Below are 20,939 nucleotides of genomic sequence, written 5' to 3' on the forward strand. Positions count from 1 at the left end.
AAGAGCAGGTAATAAACATAGGAAATCAGGATCTGATGATCCTGATTCAGTAACTTTAGGAAGGCTTCAGGTATGTTTAAGAATGATGGATAACTGGGCATCAGAGGAAGTGAGAGATGTGTCTGTGGCGTTTCCTAAACTTGTGCAGTTGATGACAGAGAGGACAGCACATTCTCCTTCAGAAACCTCACTTGAAGCCAGTGGCAGAGACCAAATACTGCTGGATGCATCACAGCCTCATCTAATATGGTGGGGGTTTTATTGTCTTAAGGAGAACTCAGAGAGAGTGCCCTTCCGACAGAGCTTAGTAACTGCCTTCAATGCGGAATCAGGAGGAAAATTCTCTGGTTGTTAAAGTTCAGACTTGTTTGATCCAAACCTGTAAGGATGCGTTATAAAGTTTGAATTCTGCATTTTCTATTGTATAAGCCGTTTGCGAAGGGAGACTTGAAAACCTCGTGCTTATAGTCAGTGTCTGAGGGCTGGTGTGGTTCTGGGTTTGCACTCTGTTGCTGGTAGAGCTGGCTGTTTTCTGGAATGCTGGTGAAATGGAATATGGGCTTCATCTCTCTGTGTCTCGGAACCGTCTTCTCTTGTCGTGTTGTCTTTAGTCATCACCTGGCAGGTGCCAGGCTGGTCAGAGACCCTGGACGAACATTTGGGTCATTATTTTGGAAATGGGATAAGTTGTAGCTCTTTGCTTTTCCTTAAGAATATAAATATTTGTCATCTGTCTTCCATAACTTTCCACTCTATTTTCTCTGTCTCTATTCTTTCATATTCCCATCCTAGATATTCATATTCTAGAATATCACTGTCCTTTCCTAAAAAAAAAATTCTGCAACTTAATGTATATTTTTCTTTATTCTCTGGGAAAATAGTGCTTCTAAATTTTAACATTGCAGATAATACTTATCCGAAATGATTTGGCTTAAACACAATTTCCCATTTATTATCCAGCCCTCTATTTCTGAATTTCAGCATTGTGGAAGAGATAGCCTTTGGAATTAGATAGACCTGGGTTGAAATCCTGACTTTGCCACTTAATTAGCGATAATACTTTTAACCTTGTTGCTCAGAATGTTGAAATGCACGATCTCTGCTCTGCCCCAGATCTTACTGAATCAGATTCTGCAGCTTAACAGGATCCCCAGGTGACCCATGCACACGTTAAAGCTTGAGCAGCACTGCTCTGTATCACATCTCTATGCAGGAAAGACCCTTCACAAGTGAATCAATAGTGAGATGGCCACTGAGAATTTTCAAATAAGACACGTAAGATTATCCTCTCATCATTAAATCATAAATTTACAAATGAACCAAGAGAGAAGACAACCTACAAAGTCTATTTCACTTTGAAGAGATAGGGGCACCTGAGTGGTTCAGTTGGTTAAGCGTCTGAGTCTTGGTTTCGACTCAGGTCACAATCTTGCGGTTTCATGAGTTCGAGCCCCTTGTCAGGGTTGGGATTCTCTGTCTCCCTCTCTCTCTGCCCCTCCTCCACTCACGCTGTCTCTGTATCTCTCAAAACAAATAAACTTGGAAAAAAAAAAAGATAGCAAGACCCCCCAGGCCATAAGGAATCTTGGCTGAAATTGGTCCACCTATGCCCATTTCCTGTTTTGCTACCAGATTGTAAGAATTGAGGTTCCATTGGCAATGCCATGGATGTATCAGGCTCTCTTAGTCTTTTGATATTAAACATTCAAATTAGGAATCCCCTTGTTCCAATACCAAGTAGTAGGATTTTACTCTGGATTCACACAGTATATGAAAAGAACATACTGGTGATACCGCCTTGCATTCTATTGACTCCATTGCTGTGATGGTGGGACCAATAGTAAGAGTGGAAGTGACGTTCGTGTGTACTTGCCATAGGATAGGCACTATGCTAAGTATATCCATTGAACAGTATGCAGCTGGTCCCTGTTTAGAGAATACTTGATCAGTTTCTTCCTTTTGAACGTCACTGGCATGAATGACAGATTGCAGAGAGCTGGGCTTGTGTACGTTCAGTGCCTGATCCTGGACGGCCCTGTTTACTCCTCCACTTAACAAGCCCATGATCCATTTTTCTCTTGCTAGAAATAGAAGCAAAAAAATCATGTGATACTGTATAATTTATGAAGCCCCTTCTCTCTCATTATCTCCACCGACATCAATCACTGCTTCCAACAACTCCGAGAAGAAGCCATCATCATCACCATCTCTATGTTACATTTCATGGAAATGAGTGTCAGAGACCTTGCCCAACACTATATGACTGAAGCCTGAAGGAGCCAAGTCTGGCATCCACATGTTTGGACTCTCAAACCTGTGCTTTTTACTTTGTAACATGCTTATATGTCTAACAACTAAGTGTGTGTGTGTGGGGGGGGGGGGTGCCTGGGTGGCTCAGTCAGTTGAGCTTCCGACTTTGGCTCGAGCCCCATGTCAGGCTCTGTGCTGACAGCTCAGAGCCTGGAGCCTGCTTTGGATTCTGTGTCTCCGTCTCTCTCTGCCCTCCCCCACTCACACTCTGTCTCTCTGTCTCTCTCTCTCAAAAATAAACAAACATTAAAATAAATTTTTAACTAAGTTGGCAAGAATTCAGAGGGGAGTTTTCAACAGGTAAGGTCTCTCAGATCCTGTATCAGTTAAGATTAGGTTTTACTGCAAATGACACATAAAATAACAGTGGCTTGAACAAGATAGTTTCTTTCTCTCTCCTGTTCAAGAAGTACAAAGAAAATCAGTCTAGTATCTTTATATTATTTTTGTTTTCCGGTGCATGGCTTACATTCCCAAGGTCATCTCATGGTCTAGTTTGGCTTCTGGAGCTCAGCCATTACATCTGCATTCAGGCAGTAAGAAGGAGAAATAGGAAAAGAATTATAGGAAAATAAACAAATAAACCCCAAAACACCCCAACATTGCACACACCACTTCTGTTCATATTCAGTTGATAAGATCTTTTTTTAAAATTTTTTAACATTTATTTATTTTTGAGAGACAGAGACAGACAGTGCATGAGCAGAGGAGGGGGGGAGAGAGAGAGAGAGAGAGAGAGAGAGAGACAGACAGAGACAGAATCTGAAGCAGGCTCCAGGGTCTGAGCTGTTTATTAGCACAGACTCTGGCGCGGGGCTCGAACTCACGAACCACGAGACCATGACCTGAGCCGAAGTCGGACGCTCAACCGACTGAGCCACCCAGGCGCCCTTCAGTTGATAAGATCTTAGTCACATAGCCACATGTAGCTGGAGGAGAGATTGGGAAATTTTATTTTGGGCAATTATTCGTCCATCTAAAAATCAGTTATTTTATAAAAGCCTATTTTTTCCAAAATGTCCAATAAAGAATACTATTTACAGTTCTGTATACCTCTTTTTTTTCCTACTGTGGAATATCCCTAGAATTTGTCAATTTTACAGTTTAAATTTTAAAATGTGTATATTTAGAGTTAAAGCTTTGTTTCCTTAAGTTTTCTTCTATATCTTTTATATATAATTAACTCTTGGCTTCATATGTCTTAATCTAATCTAATGATAATCTAACCCTGTTTAGGATACACCTGGAAAGATGTCTAAACAGGATTTTTTAAAGCTCTGTAGGAGCGGGAGAAGACTCATACTAGTCACTGCTTTACACATTGAACAGCTTGGAATTTGTGTTATTCCCAGAATTTGACTTTGGATCAAGTTCATATCCATGAAATTTGTACATTCTTACACAGCACCTAGCAGGCAGCAACCCTGCACCAAGCAGTATGCCAGCTGGTGGAAATAAACATGAAATGAACACGAAGAAATCATGGTACTGCCCTGGAGAGGCCCCTAATCTAATGGGCAAGACAGAGAGAGATGATCAGACAAATTATAACCTCAGGCTAGAAAGTAAGCTCACCATGGAAGGACCACGCATGGTGCGCCCCAGGTAGCAAGCTTTGCCCTGCACTAGGGAGCCAGCCAGGGACGGCTTCAGTCCCTGCTAGTGAGAAAGTCATACCAATAGTGAGAATTAATAAAGGGGGAAGAGATTTCCAATAGCATTTTGAAAACATATGCTGCCAGTAATTTATTTTAAGTGCCTAAGTTAATTGTCACAGATTAGAAAGTAAAATGAGTAAAATATTGTCCTGGTGGCAATGTTCTTTATTATAGTAGACGTTTATTAAAAGTGTGTGTGTGTGTGTGTGTGTGTGTGTGTGTGTGTGTGTGTGTGTGTGTGTGTGTAGGGGCGCCTGGGTGGCTCAGTCAGTTAAGCGTCCGACTTTGGCTCGGGTCATGATCTCATGGTCCGTGAGTTCGAGCCCCGCGTCAACCTCTGTGCTGACAGCTCAGAGCCTGGAGCCTGTTTCAGATTCTGTGTCTCCCTCTCTCTCTGCCCCTCCCCTGTTCATGCTCTGTCTCTCTCTGTCTCAAAAATAAATAAACGTTAAAAAAAAAAAGTGTGTGTGTGTGTGTGTGTGTGTGTACATGCACACAAAGCTCTGTGTGGGACAAAGAGATGTAAGGATGTGGTCCCTACATTCCAGGAGCTTCAGATCCAGAAGAGGTTAAGGCAGTGGACAGACCACTCCGACAGGGGTCCATGTGTGTAAGAAGTACCACATGGGTAGTACAGACAGTAAACATCGTGAGATTTCAGTGAACAGAAGACATACACTTTAGGGCCGAGTGGCTGAAAAATCTTTCTAGAAGCGGATATAGTTTGTCAGGTGCCTAAAACAACAGAAGCAACAGGATTTTGCCGGGTGTTGATGGTGAGGAGGATTGGAAATGTGCCAAGGTCCTGAACAGAAAAAGGACATTATGAGTTATCTTTGAGGACTGATGAATGGCTCTATCATATGCACAATTCTATTTTATTTTTTTTAATTTTTTTTAAATGTTTTATTTATTTTTGAGACAGAGAGAGACAGAGCATGAACGGGGGAGAGTCAGAGAGAGAGGGAGACACAGAATCTGAAGCAGGCTCCAGGCTCTGAGCTGTCAGCACAGAGCCCGATGCGGGGCTTGAACTCACGGACCGCGAGATCATGACCTGAGCTGAAGTTGGACGCTTAACCGACTGAGCCACCCAGATGCCCCTCATATGCACAATTTTAAAATAGCTCAAAGGCATTAAAAGGTGCAGAGTGCCTGCAGACTTAAATTAGACAACCCCCAGAGAGTTGAGCTCTGAACAATGCATCGTTTTCTCCTGAGACACAAAATTTTCCAGCTGGCCTCCAGTGTTAGGGATCAGACTGTGGAGGACTTTTAATGGCAGTGGGTGGGGCTTTCTCTCATACATACTGGGTGTCAAATGGATCAAAGTGGCAACTTGATCTTAACCCCGAGGTAGCAGGTTCATGAATGGAGAGATCCTTGAAGTTGGGAGGCATTTGGGGAGTTTGAGTATTATGATAAAGATTTGACACCAAATAGGCCCAAACTGAGATGGAGACAATGGAACTGGAAAGAATGTGTGTAAAATTATATAAGAAGAATCAATATTGGTTGAAAGGGGAAATAAAAAGTAACTGTAGTTTTCAACCATGATTTGGAACCACTTCTGTTCAATTCAACAAATACTGAGTGCACAAGCGTACTAGGATCTGTGCAAGGTTCTGGGGTTACAAAATCAGTAAGATAGGGTTCCTGCCCTCGAGGAATTCTCAATCCCAGGAAGAAGACCGATATCCAAACAAATGATAGTGCAAAGCGAATGCTATAGCAGAGGTATATTTCAAGTGCTATGGGAACTCAGGTTAGGGGGGCAGTTAACGATGCTTGGAAGGTGGACAGGTGTGTCACAGGAAGCCACCAAGGCACAGGGGCATTTTAAAGATCTCTGTCATCCAGATGAAATTCGGGTTGCATCATGCCAGGCAGGAACTGCATGGACCAAGAAGTTGAGATTTGAAGAGTGGCCTGAGAGAAAAGGTGGCCGGGAAAGTACAAGAGCCTCAGAAGATTCAGCTTTCTAGGGCAGGGCTGGCCCATGATGGCAGCAGAATAGAGACCCTCACGGAAGGGGGAGACGGTAGCAGCCACGGGCTCCCTGGACACCAGCGATGAGAGAGCCTTTTGCTGCAGTGTTATTTGCTGACATACAGAACGCATTTTCATAGCTGATAGATTAATATTCAATAGTTTGAAAAACTTACGTTCGAGCTGAGTCACGCTAGCTGATTATGACTGGCAACACTGAAATTAAAAGGCGGTGTACCAGGGCATCATCATGGCGCTGGTGATGAGTTCTCTGTCTGTGGTCTGTTGGAGAGGGTCCTATGAATGAAAGGTGAGCTCCCCATTTGAACCTCAAGTGAAATCTTTCTTCTGCTATCCAAGTTTATAGATATCCTTTTTAAATATAAAGTCCAAGGCATTTTATTTTGGGTTCTCAGATGACACAGTAGCTTGCCTATGATGAGTGTGGACCTGGGTTAAAGGTCACCAGGGGCAGCTGAGATATCAAGTTAACCCATTTTAAAAAGCGAAAAACAGTACTCCAAAGTAACCCTCACCTGAAGAAGTATGGGACCCTCACCTGGTGGAGGATGTACCAATGACAGTCGGTGGCTACATTACACACAGAGATGAAAACTGTGGCTCTTGAAAAAAGTAATAACGGAATCTTCATCATCTCATATACCTTCCAGCTACATGTGCTTTCTTGTCAATTTTCTCTGCCCTTGGTTTTTAGACTTTTGCTTCTATCTCATTATGACCAAAACATGCAGTAAGTTAAATGATACAAGCAATTGTATACTGTATGATGTTTTCTATTTGAAAAATTACTCCAATTTTGTTTCTTAAAACAGTCATAATCAGTAAGTGAAAGTTATTTCCTCTTGATGTGGTAAAGGACGATTACTCCCCAAAGGAGCTTGTGCCAGAACAACTAGAATTAGAATCCAAATCCTTATTTTCGCAGGTGGATGGTCTTAATGTGCTTCAGCACTGCATAAGTAATCATATGGGAGATAAGAGAGTATATAAGGTACATAAGACTGGCCGCATCACCGGATCCTGAGAAAGAAAGCGGTTCAAGGAGAACCCGAGAAAGAGTGTCATTTGCTCACGAGACTTGGAGGGGGATGACTACAAAAGGCCATTGGTTGGCCAGTAGGCTTGCCCTTTCTGATCTTTTCTGTAAACTGTCGGGAGTGTGGCAAGCACAGAAACCAGATGTCTGAGATGAAGAAGTGAGGCAGGAAGAGGAAGCATCATCAATTCTTGGCTGATTTGGAATTTGGCCAGAAGAACAGGTTATCTGGTGAGAGAGGGGAGAACAGAATCAGATGAGACCTGTGTGTGTTTTACAGAACGTCTTGTGCTGAATGACCTACAAGAGCTTAACACCATATCTTTTGCCAATGGGTGTGTCCATTTTTCATTCGCGTTTGGGCTCAATGTTTTCTGATGATTGAGGTTCCTGAAAGTCTGATGTGTACGTAAACTGGGCTCCCAATAATTGGTTTTATTCAGCCTATTCATTCTGGTTCCATAATAGTTGCCATGTCATTGTCCTTTCCCAGAGTGAGCTGTTGCCTGCAGCAAACTCGGGGAGCCTGGTGTTCCCTACCTTTCTTTTATGGGGCTAATGTAGGACCAGCATTGCTTGGAGACCTCTACAAGTGAACATTTGGAATGTACCACGTTGGCAGCTCCTGGAGCCAGAAAAGTGTGGGAACACACACCAAGCTGCAAGTGTTCTTATTTTTTTTTAAGTTTTTTTTTTGTTTTTTGGTGTTTTTTTGAGAGAAACAGAGACAGGGGCAGTAGGGTAGAGATGGAGAGGGGGAGAAAGCAAGAATCCCAAGCAGGCTCCACACCATCAGCACAGAGCCCAATGCCAGGCTGGATACGAACCGTAAGATCATGACCTGAGCTGAGACCAAGAGTCAGACGTTTAACCAACTGAGCCACCCAGGTGTCCCTAAAAGCTACAAGGGTTCTAAATGGAGGCCTTAGTAGTTTGTGCTTGGATCAGAGACAGGTGGGTCCTTTTTTTTTTTTTTTTTTTTTTTTTTTTTACACAATACGCCTGAAAGCACCATTTATCAGCTGTCATAAATAAAATTCTGTCAATAATTTCTATCATTCATTCTGTTATTAACTTAGTCTAAGATCCTTTCAAAGTCAAAAATTTTTATGTCTGTGCTTCAGTTTCAATATTTAGAAATGGAAGAGGAAAATAGACGTTTTCGAAGGTCTGTTATGTGCCGCACACTTTATAGTATCTCATCTTTTACTCTTCCTAAAACCCCAGTGAGGTTAAGTATTCTTCAGTCCCATTTCACAGCGGGAAACATGGAGCCTCAGAGAAATGGACACATCCAAGCTCGTACAGCCAATGAAGGGCAGAGCTGTAACTTGAACTTAGGACCATCTGATCTTCTCAATACACTGATGAAATTATGAAAATGTAGCTTGTGAAGGATCAGTCATCTGTGCTGAGAACATTATTTAATGCAGCTATTTGCAATTCAGTGTGACCAGTGCTGTCTCTATAAATTTCACATAATTTGCTCAGACATTCCAAGTAACTTCTATGGGGTTTTCTTCTAGACATATGTTTACATACTTTTGTAGTGCCTTAGTTTCTTAATACATTAAAAATACCATCTACAAACAAGAAACATGGTAAACCAAGCCCATACATCTATAGTAGAGTGAAAATAACTTTTTACTATCTTGGGCAGTAATAATTTTTCTGGAAAGGAAGCAGGTGAAATTCTAGTGCTTCAACACTGATTCTAATGCTACAATTCCATCAAAATCTATTTAAAACGTAGAAGTGAAAAACGTAAGCAATTAAGAGTAAAAACTAACTGACGTTGGATTCACATTAGTGTTATTCAGTGGTTCTTAAATTATTCTCCCGTGGAACGTGGTGTTCCACAAAATAGACCAGGATATCAAAGTCATATAATAAAGATCTTTTCCTAATTTGCATGAAAAATGTAATACACAGATTTGTATAATTTTAAGTTTTTGTAATATTCTTAAGCCTCTGGTATATGTCATCACTGATTGCTATAATCTAGCACTAGTACGATATATGATCCAGTAAAAAAATTGCATTTGGATTACTTCCACAGATCAACATTTTGTGGTAGTTCATAGACAGTAACCTGACCCCCCGGGGCTTGGCCACCTGAACTAGTTTGAAAAATTAAACTATCAATGAAGTTACTTTAAAATTATTCACTAAACACACCACTCGGGGCAAGTCAACCTTGTTACTGGAAGATACGGAATGACTCCACCGAGTAATCATTCAAATATTTATGTAAAGTTTCCTTCTTTGCATTCAGAAACTATAATAAAATGCTTATGAAAAATGAATGCCTTCCCTACAGCATAATGGACAGTCTCTTTCAGCCTATTTATACATAAAATGCCAAAATAAACATTAAGAAAACATTTGCAAAGTACATTTAGTATTCCCCTCTATCCCCTCCCCCCAAAGCAAAACACCAGTATGAAATAGTTCTGTGATTCTGTGCAATTCATCTCCTCAAGCTCCACAGTACCTAGCTCATCTATGATGGAAGAATATGATCATTTAAATGCAACAAGAACATCTTTGTAAATGGGCCTGCCCCCTTTCAACAGCAACACAGAGCTAGAATTCATCTCGCCATTGGCTCTGCTTCCCGTAAATGAAGGAGTTGAGTAACCAAGAAGCCAGCTAGACCTTCCTCCCTTCCTGAGCTTTGAGGGCCAGGTCTTTGCAAATTCCACCCTTCCTTCCTGACAAGCCTGGACTTTAACAGTAACAGGGCAGTAACAGAGAGATGGAAAAAACACACACATCCACCCAGTGCTGACCTTTCTCCTCTTCTACGATGGTCTCGATGTATTTGCCGTGGAAAGTATGCCCAGTAGATATAATACCAAGAATGGCTTCACGATGACTTTTTAATGGGTAAAAAAAAATTATGGCTGAGGTTTAAAGAATACTATTGACATTCTCTATGGAGAATGTGGGTTACATCTAAGTGAGTGAAACTGCTAAACATTGTGAGCTCTACCCAGAGACAATTAGGGGACAAATGTAGGTTTATATCTCCTTTTTGGGTCTGTAGTAAATGACAGAAGCATGTAAATCTCCCACATAGGTGTTTTCTAAATAAACTTTTTTTTTATTTTTGAATAGTTTTTAATCTACAGAAAGCTTGCAAAGAAAGTACAGACAGTTGTCCTGTTCCCACACCCAATTTCTTTTATTAACATCTTACGTTACCATGTACATTTGTCACAATAAGAAACCAACATCAGTGCATCATTATTAACTAAATTCTGGATTTGTTTTATTTGTTTTTCGCAAATATCTCTTTTCTGTTCCAGGATACCGTCTAGGATACCACATCATATTTAGTCATCGTGTCTCCTTAAGTCCTGTCCAGACTTACACAAGTATTTTTGAATTACTGAAATATGATAGTAGATGGTTGGGGATTTTATTACACATGTGATAATTAAGGCAGAATTAACCTATGGTGAAGGACTCCAGATCCTGGGTTTTTTCCCCTTCTGGGAGGAACCCCCTTCAGTCCCCAATTCAAAATATCTTAGATGGTAGTGATTGGAGAAGTATCCTTTTTTGTGCTTGGGTAGCTTAGAGAGAACTAGTAAATTATCCCCTTGACATCCCTAATTTGCTTTGTTCCCCAAATTTACCACTGTTACATCCACAGGAACAACGGGAAGATACGTCGTGGCTGTGGATATTACAGTGTGGGGGGGAGCGAGGATAGGGTCTCTTTTTAAAAAAATAATTCGATATTTTTCAATTAAAAACTGATGGTGACTCGGTTCACAGGGTGGGCAGAATGCAATAGCCTATTGATACTTAACTTCTATTAAACCATAGCTAGCGACAATGTACAATTTTGTGTATGTACATATAACCATAATTACAAGACAGCAAGAAATAAGGCTCTCAAGACACAGAATCTGAGGAAGGACACATAATTGTTCTGTTCAATCTTGGAGCTTCTTTTAAAGGTGACAGTGGAAAGTCCCATTGACAGGAAGCTCTTCAACTCCCATTGCTCTAGTTTCCTTTATAAAAAGAAGTTAAGCCTCGCCTGCTTAACTACAGAAACATTTTAAGTTAACTAAGGTTTTCCATTTCTCCTGCCACTTCCCGGCTCAAGCTGTGATCACTGTGTGCCTGGAACTGTTGCAGTAACCTCATTCAATTCGAGAGTGCGTGTGTGCCTGCATGTGTGTGTGTGTGCGCGTGCGCGTGTGCGTGTGTGTGTCTGTTCTGACCACCTCTGTTGGCACTGACCACCTCTATTGGCAAACACCCTTGGTCTAACCTACACATCACTGCTGGATTAAACTTCCCCAACGTTTCTATGGGCACATTTTCCTATTCAGAAATCTTTAGGGGCTTCCCATTTTCTAGAGAAGAAAACTGTAATTTTTCAGACTAGCATTAAGTAACTTCTCTGATTTAGTTCCAGCTTAAAATTTCCAACATTATTTTTCTTCTCTCCGATATACCCAAGTCCCTGCACCAGCCAAATATGTCTTCTTTCGGTTCAATCAAAACTTTCATTAAATTAATCACTGTAATTATTATGAACAAACAATTTTTGCACCTTCATTACCATAGGCTTCCTGCCTTGAGTCTTTGCTTAGCTTTCTTCTTGACTCTTGTCTCAAATTTATCCCCTTTCTAAAAAAGGCCCAGGTAAAATCCTCCCTTCATTTCTCTTCAACTCTCACCTACCCCCTGCCTCTAGTGATCTCCGTCCTGACAACCTGCGGGGTCTACACGCACTCTCAGTATGTTGGTTTACCTACCCCTGGTTGTGTTTGCTATATGCATACTTACGTAGTGTCCGTGCCAAGTGCAAACCTCACCAATTAAACGGTTTTTCATTCTTCTTCCAAGTAACATATGATGAATATTTTCATGTCATTAGATATTTTTGAAGTGTGATTTTTAATGGTTTCATAGGTAGTCTGCCTCACATTCCACATTGTATTAAGATATATAGTTGGACATTTAGATGTCCCGTTTTTTCTATAATATAATGCTGTCCTGAACATTCTTACTCATCTCTAATTATGTATTTGAGATAAATTCCTAGGAATGGGCTTCTTGAGAAGCATTTATGAAGTTCTTGATCACATTTCCAAATTTCCTCCCGATATGTTGTGCCAACTTTTTTCTTCTATCAGCAGTGTTGGAGATGCCTATGTTATCATTGTCTCATTGGCACCGCAGGTCATAATTTGCCTGTAAGAAATCTTGTCGGGGGGCACATGGGGGGCTCAGTCGGTTAAGCGTCTGACTCTTGATTTTGGTTCAGGTCATGATCTCACAGTCATGAGACCAAGCCCCACGTCAGGCTCTATGCTAGTACGCTGGGTGTGGAATCTGCTGAAGATTCTCCCTCTCCCTCCCTCTGCCCCTCCTCCACTTGTGTGTGGGCTCTCTCTCTCTCTCTCTCTCTCTCTGTCTCTCTGTCTCTCTCTCATATCTGTTTGCCATCTGTTTGTCTCCTTTGGAAAAAAAATGTCTGTTTAGGTCCTCTGCCCATTTTTAGTTGGATTGTTTGGTGGGTTTCTCGTGTTGAGTTGTAGAAGTGTTTAATATATTTTGTATGTTGACTCCTTCTCAGATATGCAAGTATCTTCTCCCATTCAGTAGGTTGCCTTTTCATTTTGTTGATGGTTTAGTCCCACGAGTTTATTTTTGCTTTTGTTTCCCATGCCCGAAGAGACATATCTAGAAATACGTTGCTACAGCCGATGTCAGAGAAATTACTGTCTATGCTTTCTTCTAGAAGGTTTGTAGTTTTATGTTTCCCATTTAAGTGTCTTTAATCCAATTTGAGTTTATTTTTGTGTAAGAAAGTGGTCCAGTTTCGTTCCTCTGCATGTAGCTGTCCAGTTTTCCCAGCACCATTTATTGAAGAGACTCTTTTCCCCATTTTGTATTCATGCCTCCCTTGTCACTGATTAATTGACCATATAAGCGTGGGTTTCTTTCTGTACTCTATATTCTGTTCCATTGTTTTATGTGGCTGTTTTTGTGCTGGTACCATACTGTTTTGATTACTATAGCTTTATAGTGTATCTTCAAATCTGGAATTGTGATACCTCCAGCTTTGTTCTTCTTTTTCAAGATGGCTTTGGCCAATTAGTATCTTTTGAAGTTCCATAAAAATCGCATTATTTTTCTAGTATTATTATTCTAGTTCTGTGAAAAATGCTCTTGGTATTTTGATAGAATTTCATTGAATCTGTAGATTGCTGTCAGTAGTATGGATGTTGCAACAATATTAATTCTTACAATCCATGAAGATGAAATATCTTTCCTTTGTGTCAAATTCTTCAATTTCTTTCATCAATGTCCTAATAGTTCTTTCATATCCTTGATTAAGTTTATTCCTAGGTATTTTATTCTGTTTCATACAATTGTAAATGGAATTGTTTTCTTAATTTTTCTTTCCCTACTTTGTTATTAGTGTGTAGAAATGCAGCTGATTTCTGTGTATTGATTTTGTATCCTGTCACTTTTCTGAATTATTTTATTGCTTCGAATGGTTTTTCAGTGGAGTCTTTAGGGTTATATATATGTATGTATATAGCCATACCATGTATACGGTGTGTATATAGCCATACATATATGTATATGATATGTATATATCATATGTATATGGTATCATGTCATCTGCAATTAGTGACAGCCTTACTTCTTTCTTACCAACATGGACGCCTTTTATTTTTCTCATCTGCTTGCTGTGGCTAGGCCTTCTAGAACTCTGGTGAATAATGGACATTCTTGTTTTATTCCTGATCTTAAAGGAAAGCTCCCAGTTTTCACCACAGAGTATGATGTTATCTGTGGGTTTTCCACGTATGGCCTTTATGATGTTGGGGTATGTTCCCTCTAAACCCACTTTATTAAGCATTTTTATCATAAATGATGTCAAATTTTGTCAAATGTCTTTTCTGCATCTACTGAGATGATCATATGATTATTTATCCTTTATTTCGTTAATGTGGTGTATTATGTTTATTGCTTGGTGAATATTGAACCAACCTTTCATCCCCAGAACAGAATCTTTTAATTTTGATGACTTTCAGTTTCAAATTATCATGGACTTTGCTCTTGATGTGTTACTTAAGGAATCCTAGGCTGACCCAGAGTCACAAAGATTTTTCTCCTACGTTTTCTTCAGAAGTTTTACAGTTTAGGTTTTTTATAGTATGATTTTTTTCAGTTAATCATTGTACATGGTATGAGATGGCAATTGAGGTTCATTTTTTCCATGATAAGTAGCAAAACATCATGAATCTTTCCAGAAAAGGAAATTGGAATAACTCGTCTCTCAAAGACATATTTGTTGTTTAAAAAAGAGGGGAGTGGTTTGCCTTCAAGGTGATAGACAATAAATTATTGCTGCTGGTTCTTGAGTCTAATTTGGAGCCTACCTCAGATGAGTGAATGAATGATTATGGGCAGAAAACCATACATTATGTTACATTACCACTTGGGTTGTTTGTTTGGGAGCTAGGCTTGCTTATTTCCCCTAAACAATTAATGTGATTGTGTCAATTAATGTTTTTATTTCTACAACAAGCATTTTTGAGACCTAAGGAGTACAAGGCACTGTACTTCTTGGACGGTGTGGGAAAATAATTTCTCTGCAGTCCATGAATAACCTGTGTGCAATTAACATCTGACTTCTAGAATGAAAGGAAGTCAAAGTAATTAACTTTCTTGAACCACAAAATTATTATATAAGGAACATCTGTAAACATTATAAGATTTGGCCTCTTGGGAATGTACTCATAAAGATTGTTAAGGGAAACGTGTGATAAATAAGAAATATAGCTTGGAGTTATTTGTGAAATGAAAAGTATTTCAGTAATTGCCAGAGCCACCAAAGCCTTTTTATCACCTCTTTTTCTCTATAGGTCATCAGCTCAATGAGCTCCCTTTCTGAGTACTGCCTGCCTTCCATTCTGCGTACATTGTTTGACTGGTATAAAAGGCAAAATGGCATTGAGGATGAATCACATGAATACAGACCAAGAACAAGCAATAAATCAAAAAGGTACATTTCTTATGTGTAGGAATTATGAGGATCTTTCTTTCTTTCTTTCTTTCTTTCTTTCTTTCTTTCTTTCTTCTTTCTCTCTTTCAGAAACATAAATCAAAATGGGATTTATGCATCATCTAAATCTTCCTGCCTATGCATGGATACCTAGCAGGTGGCACAGGTGGCCCCTTGTCTAGCAGTGGGAGTGCCAGTCACTGCCACTTGTCACAGGTTGAAAAGACACACTCAGCCTTATTTTGACATTGGTGGGGCAGGTGTAAAGGGCCCTAGATTACCTTGCTACTTTCCTGAGCCCTCTCTCTTCCAGTCTGCACCTAAAAGCAGAAAGGCTGTAGCAGGCCCCACATGGTGCTGCCTAGTCCTTGTCAGTAACTTTGAGTGCCTGGTGTGCCGTCATGGGAAGGAGGCTGGACAGGACCTTAGCAGTAGGCCTGGAGGTGCCATGCATGAGCCCTGTGACTTTGGGCAGCTCACGACCTCTCTGTACTTTCGTCTCTTCACTAGCGAAACAGGGAAGTCAGATTACCTCATCTCGAACTTCCCTTGCAGCCGACATTTGTATTATTCTGTGCTCCCCCTTCTCTTACGGATTTGAAAAGTGGAACTTGCTGCTACATGAACCTTTTAGCAACCATAAAATTTAAGATTCTTTTACTGTCAAATGAAGGTGCCATCCCCCCAAAGTTTACATAAATCTATGGAATTCATATGTTTGAAATATAAGTAAATATAAGAAAGTTGACTATATTTACCTTTTCTTAAAAAAAAAGATTATTTTAAAAACATCTCCATATGAATTGATGGTGCACTTTTTAAAACAGTAAAGACAGAAATGAATCACTCAGAAAATCAGATATTAACTACTTCTTGTGAGTGATTTATGTCTCTCATTATTTCTTGACACTTCTAATGCTTTTTTAAAAATATCCACTTCTCAATGTCATGAAATGAATTACATTTCATCCAGAGTTGTGATTTCATTTTATAACATGCTTGAGTTTATGCAAGGTTCAATCATTTGTTAATCATTTTGTTTGGAAGAGAAATTAATAACTTTTTGTATTGAATCCTTTTTTAGTTGAAGACAAGGAATTTTTTATTAAGATATAACTTATACCTGGCAAAATTCATTCTTTTAAAGTGCATAATTCTGTGTTTTTTAGTATATTCACAAGGTTGTACAGCCATCACCACTAATTCCAGAACATTTCATAACCCTGAAAAGAAATCTCATACTAATTAGCAGTCTCTTCTCACAAATATTTTTTTGATATATCAAATTTGAAAGGTAAAGTCTCAATTCTAAAATTGGTTCAGACTGTGAGATTAATAAATTAATGGTATCATTTTATTATTCTTCCCATATTACATGTTAGTTTATGAGTAGATATTAAACCTTTCCTTGGGGATGAAGAATGGGGCAGTTTTAATTGAATTAAGGGAGTTTTAGTTTTGTTTCTCTGTTTTGTCATAATTTAGTTACTAAAACTAGATTTTCCATGAATTTATTTCTTTTTGTATTGAAAATATTGAAAATGATTATATATATAATATATATATTATTTTACTTTGTGTGTGTGTGTGTGTATATATATATATATATATATATATATATATATATATATATATTTTTTTTTTTTTTTTTTTTTTTTAAGAGGCTCCATGCCCAACATGGGGCTTGAACTCACGACCCTGAGATCAAGAGTTGCATGTTACAGACTGAGCCAGCCAGGAACCCTTGAAAATAGTATTTTAAAACTCACGTTACTAATTGTTTTCAGGAGATCAGAGTAATTGCCAACATCAAATATAGCATCAGGACAGTGAAATTTGACTCAGCAGCATTTAATTAGCATTTGGACGTCCAAAATAAGAATGTGTGTTTGGGAGAAAGCCAAAAGAATGAGGGTATCTAGAGCATGATGTAGGTAATAATGAGAGTTTCTGTTACTAGGGAAAACAAAAAAAGAGGAACTTTAGAGAAAAGCACAAGCAACCGAAAACAGTTAAGTGTGACAGATGTATACTAGGGTTACAATCTCTAAGATTAGTATAATATCAACATTTTGACTGCCAAATAAATTTGTCAGATGCTGCTGGCTCCCGGCAGTTAGACCTCAAACCAGCAATAAAGTTGAATTCATTATTGGAAAAGTATAGGTCTTACTTTTATTTGAAAGCATAAATTGGCTTATTAAATAAAATGGAATCCGGGGTTTAAAGTTTTTTTCCCTGCCGAGAACTGCTACTTTCTCAAGGTCCTCTGGTCCCTTTTAAAGACCTTTATTGGCCATCCAACACAACCATTTTCTCTCTATTGCTGCTGGCCATCTTTGAAAGTTCTCCTTCCTTTCAGTCTTCAAACATCTTGTTTACTTATTCCATGCTATAATCTCTAGGTCAGGCTTGATGAATGTTCTTTTTTAAGGCAGTTGCATGTGTTTTCCTCTCCTCCAGCTGGCAGGAGCTCTTCCAAGTTCTAGTGGGTCTTGAAGGACTTCAGATAGATGGTTTGGCCCAGTGCTCTCCCTCCTGGCAAGACTATTTGCAATAATTGTGAATGAATGAGCTCCTACCCTGTCCATACATTTCTCCTTGAGAGTTAGAGCTGCAACTTCCCTTGCTAACCCATTCTGTCACTCGCCAGCCTTTACTTGGCTTGTTTATGGTTATAGAGCTTCTCCAGAAGTTCTTTTTTATATCGTACATATCACCTTCCTTTCTTCTCATTCCCTTTGACTGAAGCAAAAAAAAAATACTCCATATTGAAAATATTCTTGGGGTGCCTGGGTGGCTCAGTTGGTCCAACTTCAGCTTAGGTCATGATCTCACAGTTTGTGGGTTCGAGCCCCGCGTCAGACTCTGTGCTGACGGCTTAGGGCCAGGAGCCTGCTTGGATTCTGTGTCTCCCTCTCTGTCTGGCACTCCCCTACTCATACTCTGTCTCTCTGTCTCTCAAAAATAAATAAACATTAAAACTTTTTTTTAATATTCTTGATTTATTTTGAAAATACCTGCCTGACAAGCCCAACTCTGGTCCTCCTTTCTCATTGCTTTTACTTAAAATTGCAAGGATGGAGCATTTACATGTTTGAGAGACTATGCTAAACATATTACACACTTTATCTTATTTAATACTCAAGCAAACCCTTCTGTAATTGCTATTATCATTCCCATTGTTACTGGTAAATAGAAGAGGCATCATTTTAACCTACGACTGTTCCACACCAAAGCCAATGCTCGTAGCCACTATTCTGTGCTAGAGTCTCAGCCATCGTTTAATTTGTCTTTCTTTGTTCCATTCCCAGTCAGCCTTCAGTTAGTATGTTAGATAAGCAGAACCCGGGGTGGGGGGGTGGGATGGAGGTAGACTGACATTTCTGTCCTTTGACAGCGCTTATTCAGCTCCCTGACTTTTGAGTGAGTTCAAATGACTCCACTTTGCTTCTTTCTACCTCTTCTTCCACCTGCTTTATAACCATTCTCTCTCCCACCACCCCATTCACATTTCTCTTCTTTCACAAACTTCAAGTGGCAGAAGGTCACGAGGAAAGAGGCATGGAAACAAAAGAGAAAGAGAGGGAGAGAGAGAGACATGGCTCCTAACCTTTCCCCACCCTCCATAGTCCTGCTGTAGCTGATCATGGTACTACGTCCTTATTATTCTCTACGTTGTGTAGCTTCTTTCATAGGTGCTTCTCAATATATACCTCCCATATGACAGCCCTGCCCTGCATCTGTATCTGTTCTAGAGATGATAGGATTCCAGAAAGTTACCTTGGAAGAGCCCACAGGATGAGCTTGTAGATTCACAGATAGCTACTCAAGTTGACATGGCTGAAAAGTTGAAATTTGAAGTCAAATATTCTGATCCTGTGTTAGTTCACTGCACCTCACTGGTAACAAAAAGCATTAGCATATATTTACCCCTGCAATCTTGAAATAGCAAATCTGGTTTGCAGTCCACTGGGAATGAGCCCTAGATGTCTGGCGAATTGTAGCACTCCGAGAATTTTTTTCAGTGCCACTGAATATGAATATTTTGTATTTTACAGTGATGAACAACAGCGTGATTATTTAATGGAAAGACGCGACCTCGCCATTGATTTCATTTTTTCTTTAGTATTAATAGAAGTTTTGAAACAGGTCAGTAATTTAATGTTTCTTTTAGATAAGGTTTATCTGAAAACTACTTATGTTTTTAAAATCTAAGTTTTAAATTGTCCATGAATTTCAAATATTGGGTCATATGAATTATGTTTATTGATTGCTAAGGATCACAGAAGTACTATTACTGATGTGATCTTTAATAATCTCTTCCAAGTTAAAGCGATCTTTTTTTTTCTTTTCAGATTCCACTCCATCCTGTAATAGACAGTCTAATACATGATGTTATTAACTTGGCTTTCAAGCACTTTAAGTACAAAGAAGGGTAAAGTAATTTGTCTCTTTAGAATTTTGAAGAAGTTGGGCACTTAAAACTAAAACAAGTTTGCTCTTTTTAGATGACCAGGGATCCCTAACTCATCTCATCGTATCTTATTTAGGTACCTTGGTCCTAACACTGGAAATATGCACATCGTGGCAGACCTGTACGCAGAAGTCATTGGAGTGTTGGCACAAGCTAAGTAAGTGAACGTCAGCCCTCTACCATAAGATCTTGAGCCCCTCCCCTATCGCAGCCCAGCTCCATTCTCAGGAAGGGACTGTGTGTGAGCTTTCAGAGAGCTAAGGTCTTTTTTTTTTGCTATGGGTTTCATGTCTCTGAAATTGACTAAAAGCGCCCTCGAGGCAAGTACCAAGTCTTTTTCAATTGTTTTCTCCCCTACCTTTTTTACCCGGCATTTGGGCCAGGGGCTACCAGGAGTCCATGAGTTTCAGACTACTGCATCAAAGAAAGAACCGGACGAACCAAATTGCTTTCCTCTCTGCCACAAATATTCCAAAGAAGTTTACCACTTTGAGGAGTCTTGTTTTCTGTATTCTCTGAGCGTGTAGCTACGATATCTATCATCTGTGAATGGGAAAATTCCATTCTAGAATGTCCCTTTACTATAGAGCTTACTTAACTCAGCTGAGCTAAAAATGTCCCAGACTCTGTCATGGAAACAAGTCGGGGGAAAATTCTCATTGCTAAATTTATCTGGCCCCATAACGCTACTTAGCAGGCTAGAACAAAGTGGTGTTAGACCATTACCAATAATATACTTCTTCCAAAAGTGATGTCACACCTTGTTCACCCGTCTTCATCTTACTCAACCCCGAGGCACATCAGGCAAGATCCCGAATGCCTAGGTGAGGCAAAATGAGCCAGAGACATAATGCGAATCCAGGCGAAGAGTTGGGCTTAAAGCAACATGATGCCCTGATGCTTATGAAATACAATCTTCAGAAAGAGATTTTTATCTTCAAGAAGAGATGGCGTTTCCTAACTTAGTAGCATGGAAATACCCAATTATCAAAAAACAAAAAGTTTTGAAAATGTTTACTCAGCAACCTCACCTAGCCAAACATAGACAAGAACTCAGGCAACAGACCCCCAGAACTCTTCAGTGTGACTTACTTACTCTAACCCAGTTTATCCATCTCGGGTAGCTATTTTTTCGAACCCCTAAAACATCGCTGTTAGATGGAAGAGAGGTAGACACACTGATGCCGTGAGAAATATCAAGCTCAAAGACTGGCAACAACGGAGAGGAAAGAAAAAGTAACCAAAGCACCCTGAAAAAACTACAGTGTTACCTGGGCCATTTTGCATGAGATCATATCACGCTTTTATCGTAGCCCATTGTAATAATTGTGGTTCATGAGTCATCAAGAAAAAAAAGCATAATATATTTTTTATTGCAACTAACAATAAAAGTATTAG

The 20,939-nt window shown here is 39.6% G+C and overlaps 1 protein-coding gene and 1 long non-coding RNA gene across 12 annotated transcripts in view; one reads left to right on the forward strand and one right to left on the reverse strand.

Annotated features, from left to right (window-relative positions):
• Positions 1–20,939, forward strand: part of FRY (FRY microtubule binding protein) — a 337,838-nt gene that overhangs the window by 149,369 nt on the left and 167,530 nt on the right. For all 10 annotated transcript variants that reach the window (XM_042996220.1, XM_015544523.2, XM_042995799.1 and 7 more), the window contains 4 exons: positions 14,925–15,064; positions 19,126–19,216; positions 19,423–19,502; positions 19,618–19,698. In XM_042996220.1, coding sequence (XP_042852154.1) covers positions 14,925–15,064; positions 19,126–19,216; positions 19,423–19,502; positions 19,618–19,698 — 392 coding nt within the window. The remainder of the gene's footprint in view (positions 1–14,924; positions 15,065–19,125; positions 19,217–19,422; positions 19,503–19,617; positions 19,699–20,939) is intronic.
• On the reverse strand, positions 1,506–20,158 carry LOC122241184. 2 transcript variants are annotated; one of them, XR_006221212.1, is made up of 3 exons: positions 19,900–20,158; positions 6,134–7,242; positions 1,506–2,081 (listed from the first exon to the last, which is right to left on the reverse strand). It is a non-coding gene; the product is annotated as an uncharacterized LOC122241184 (long non-coding RNA). The 2 variants fall into 2 exon arrangements; XR_006221217.1 differs by lacking the exon at positions 1,506–2,081 and adding an exon at positions 2,712–2,833.

This window comes from Panthera tigris, chromosome A1 (genome assembly GCF_018350195.1).
Source record: "Panthera tigris isolate Pti1 chromosome A1, P.tigris_Pti1_mat1.1, whole genome shotgun sequence".
NCBI lineage: Eukaryota > Metazoa > Chordata > Mammalia > Carnivora > Felidae > Panthera > Panthera tigris.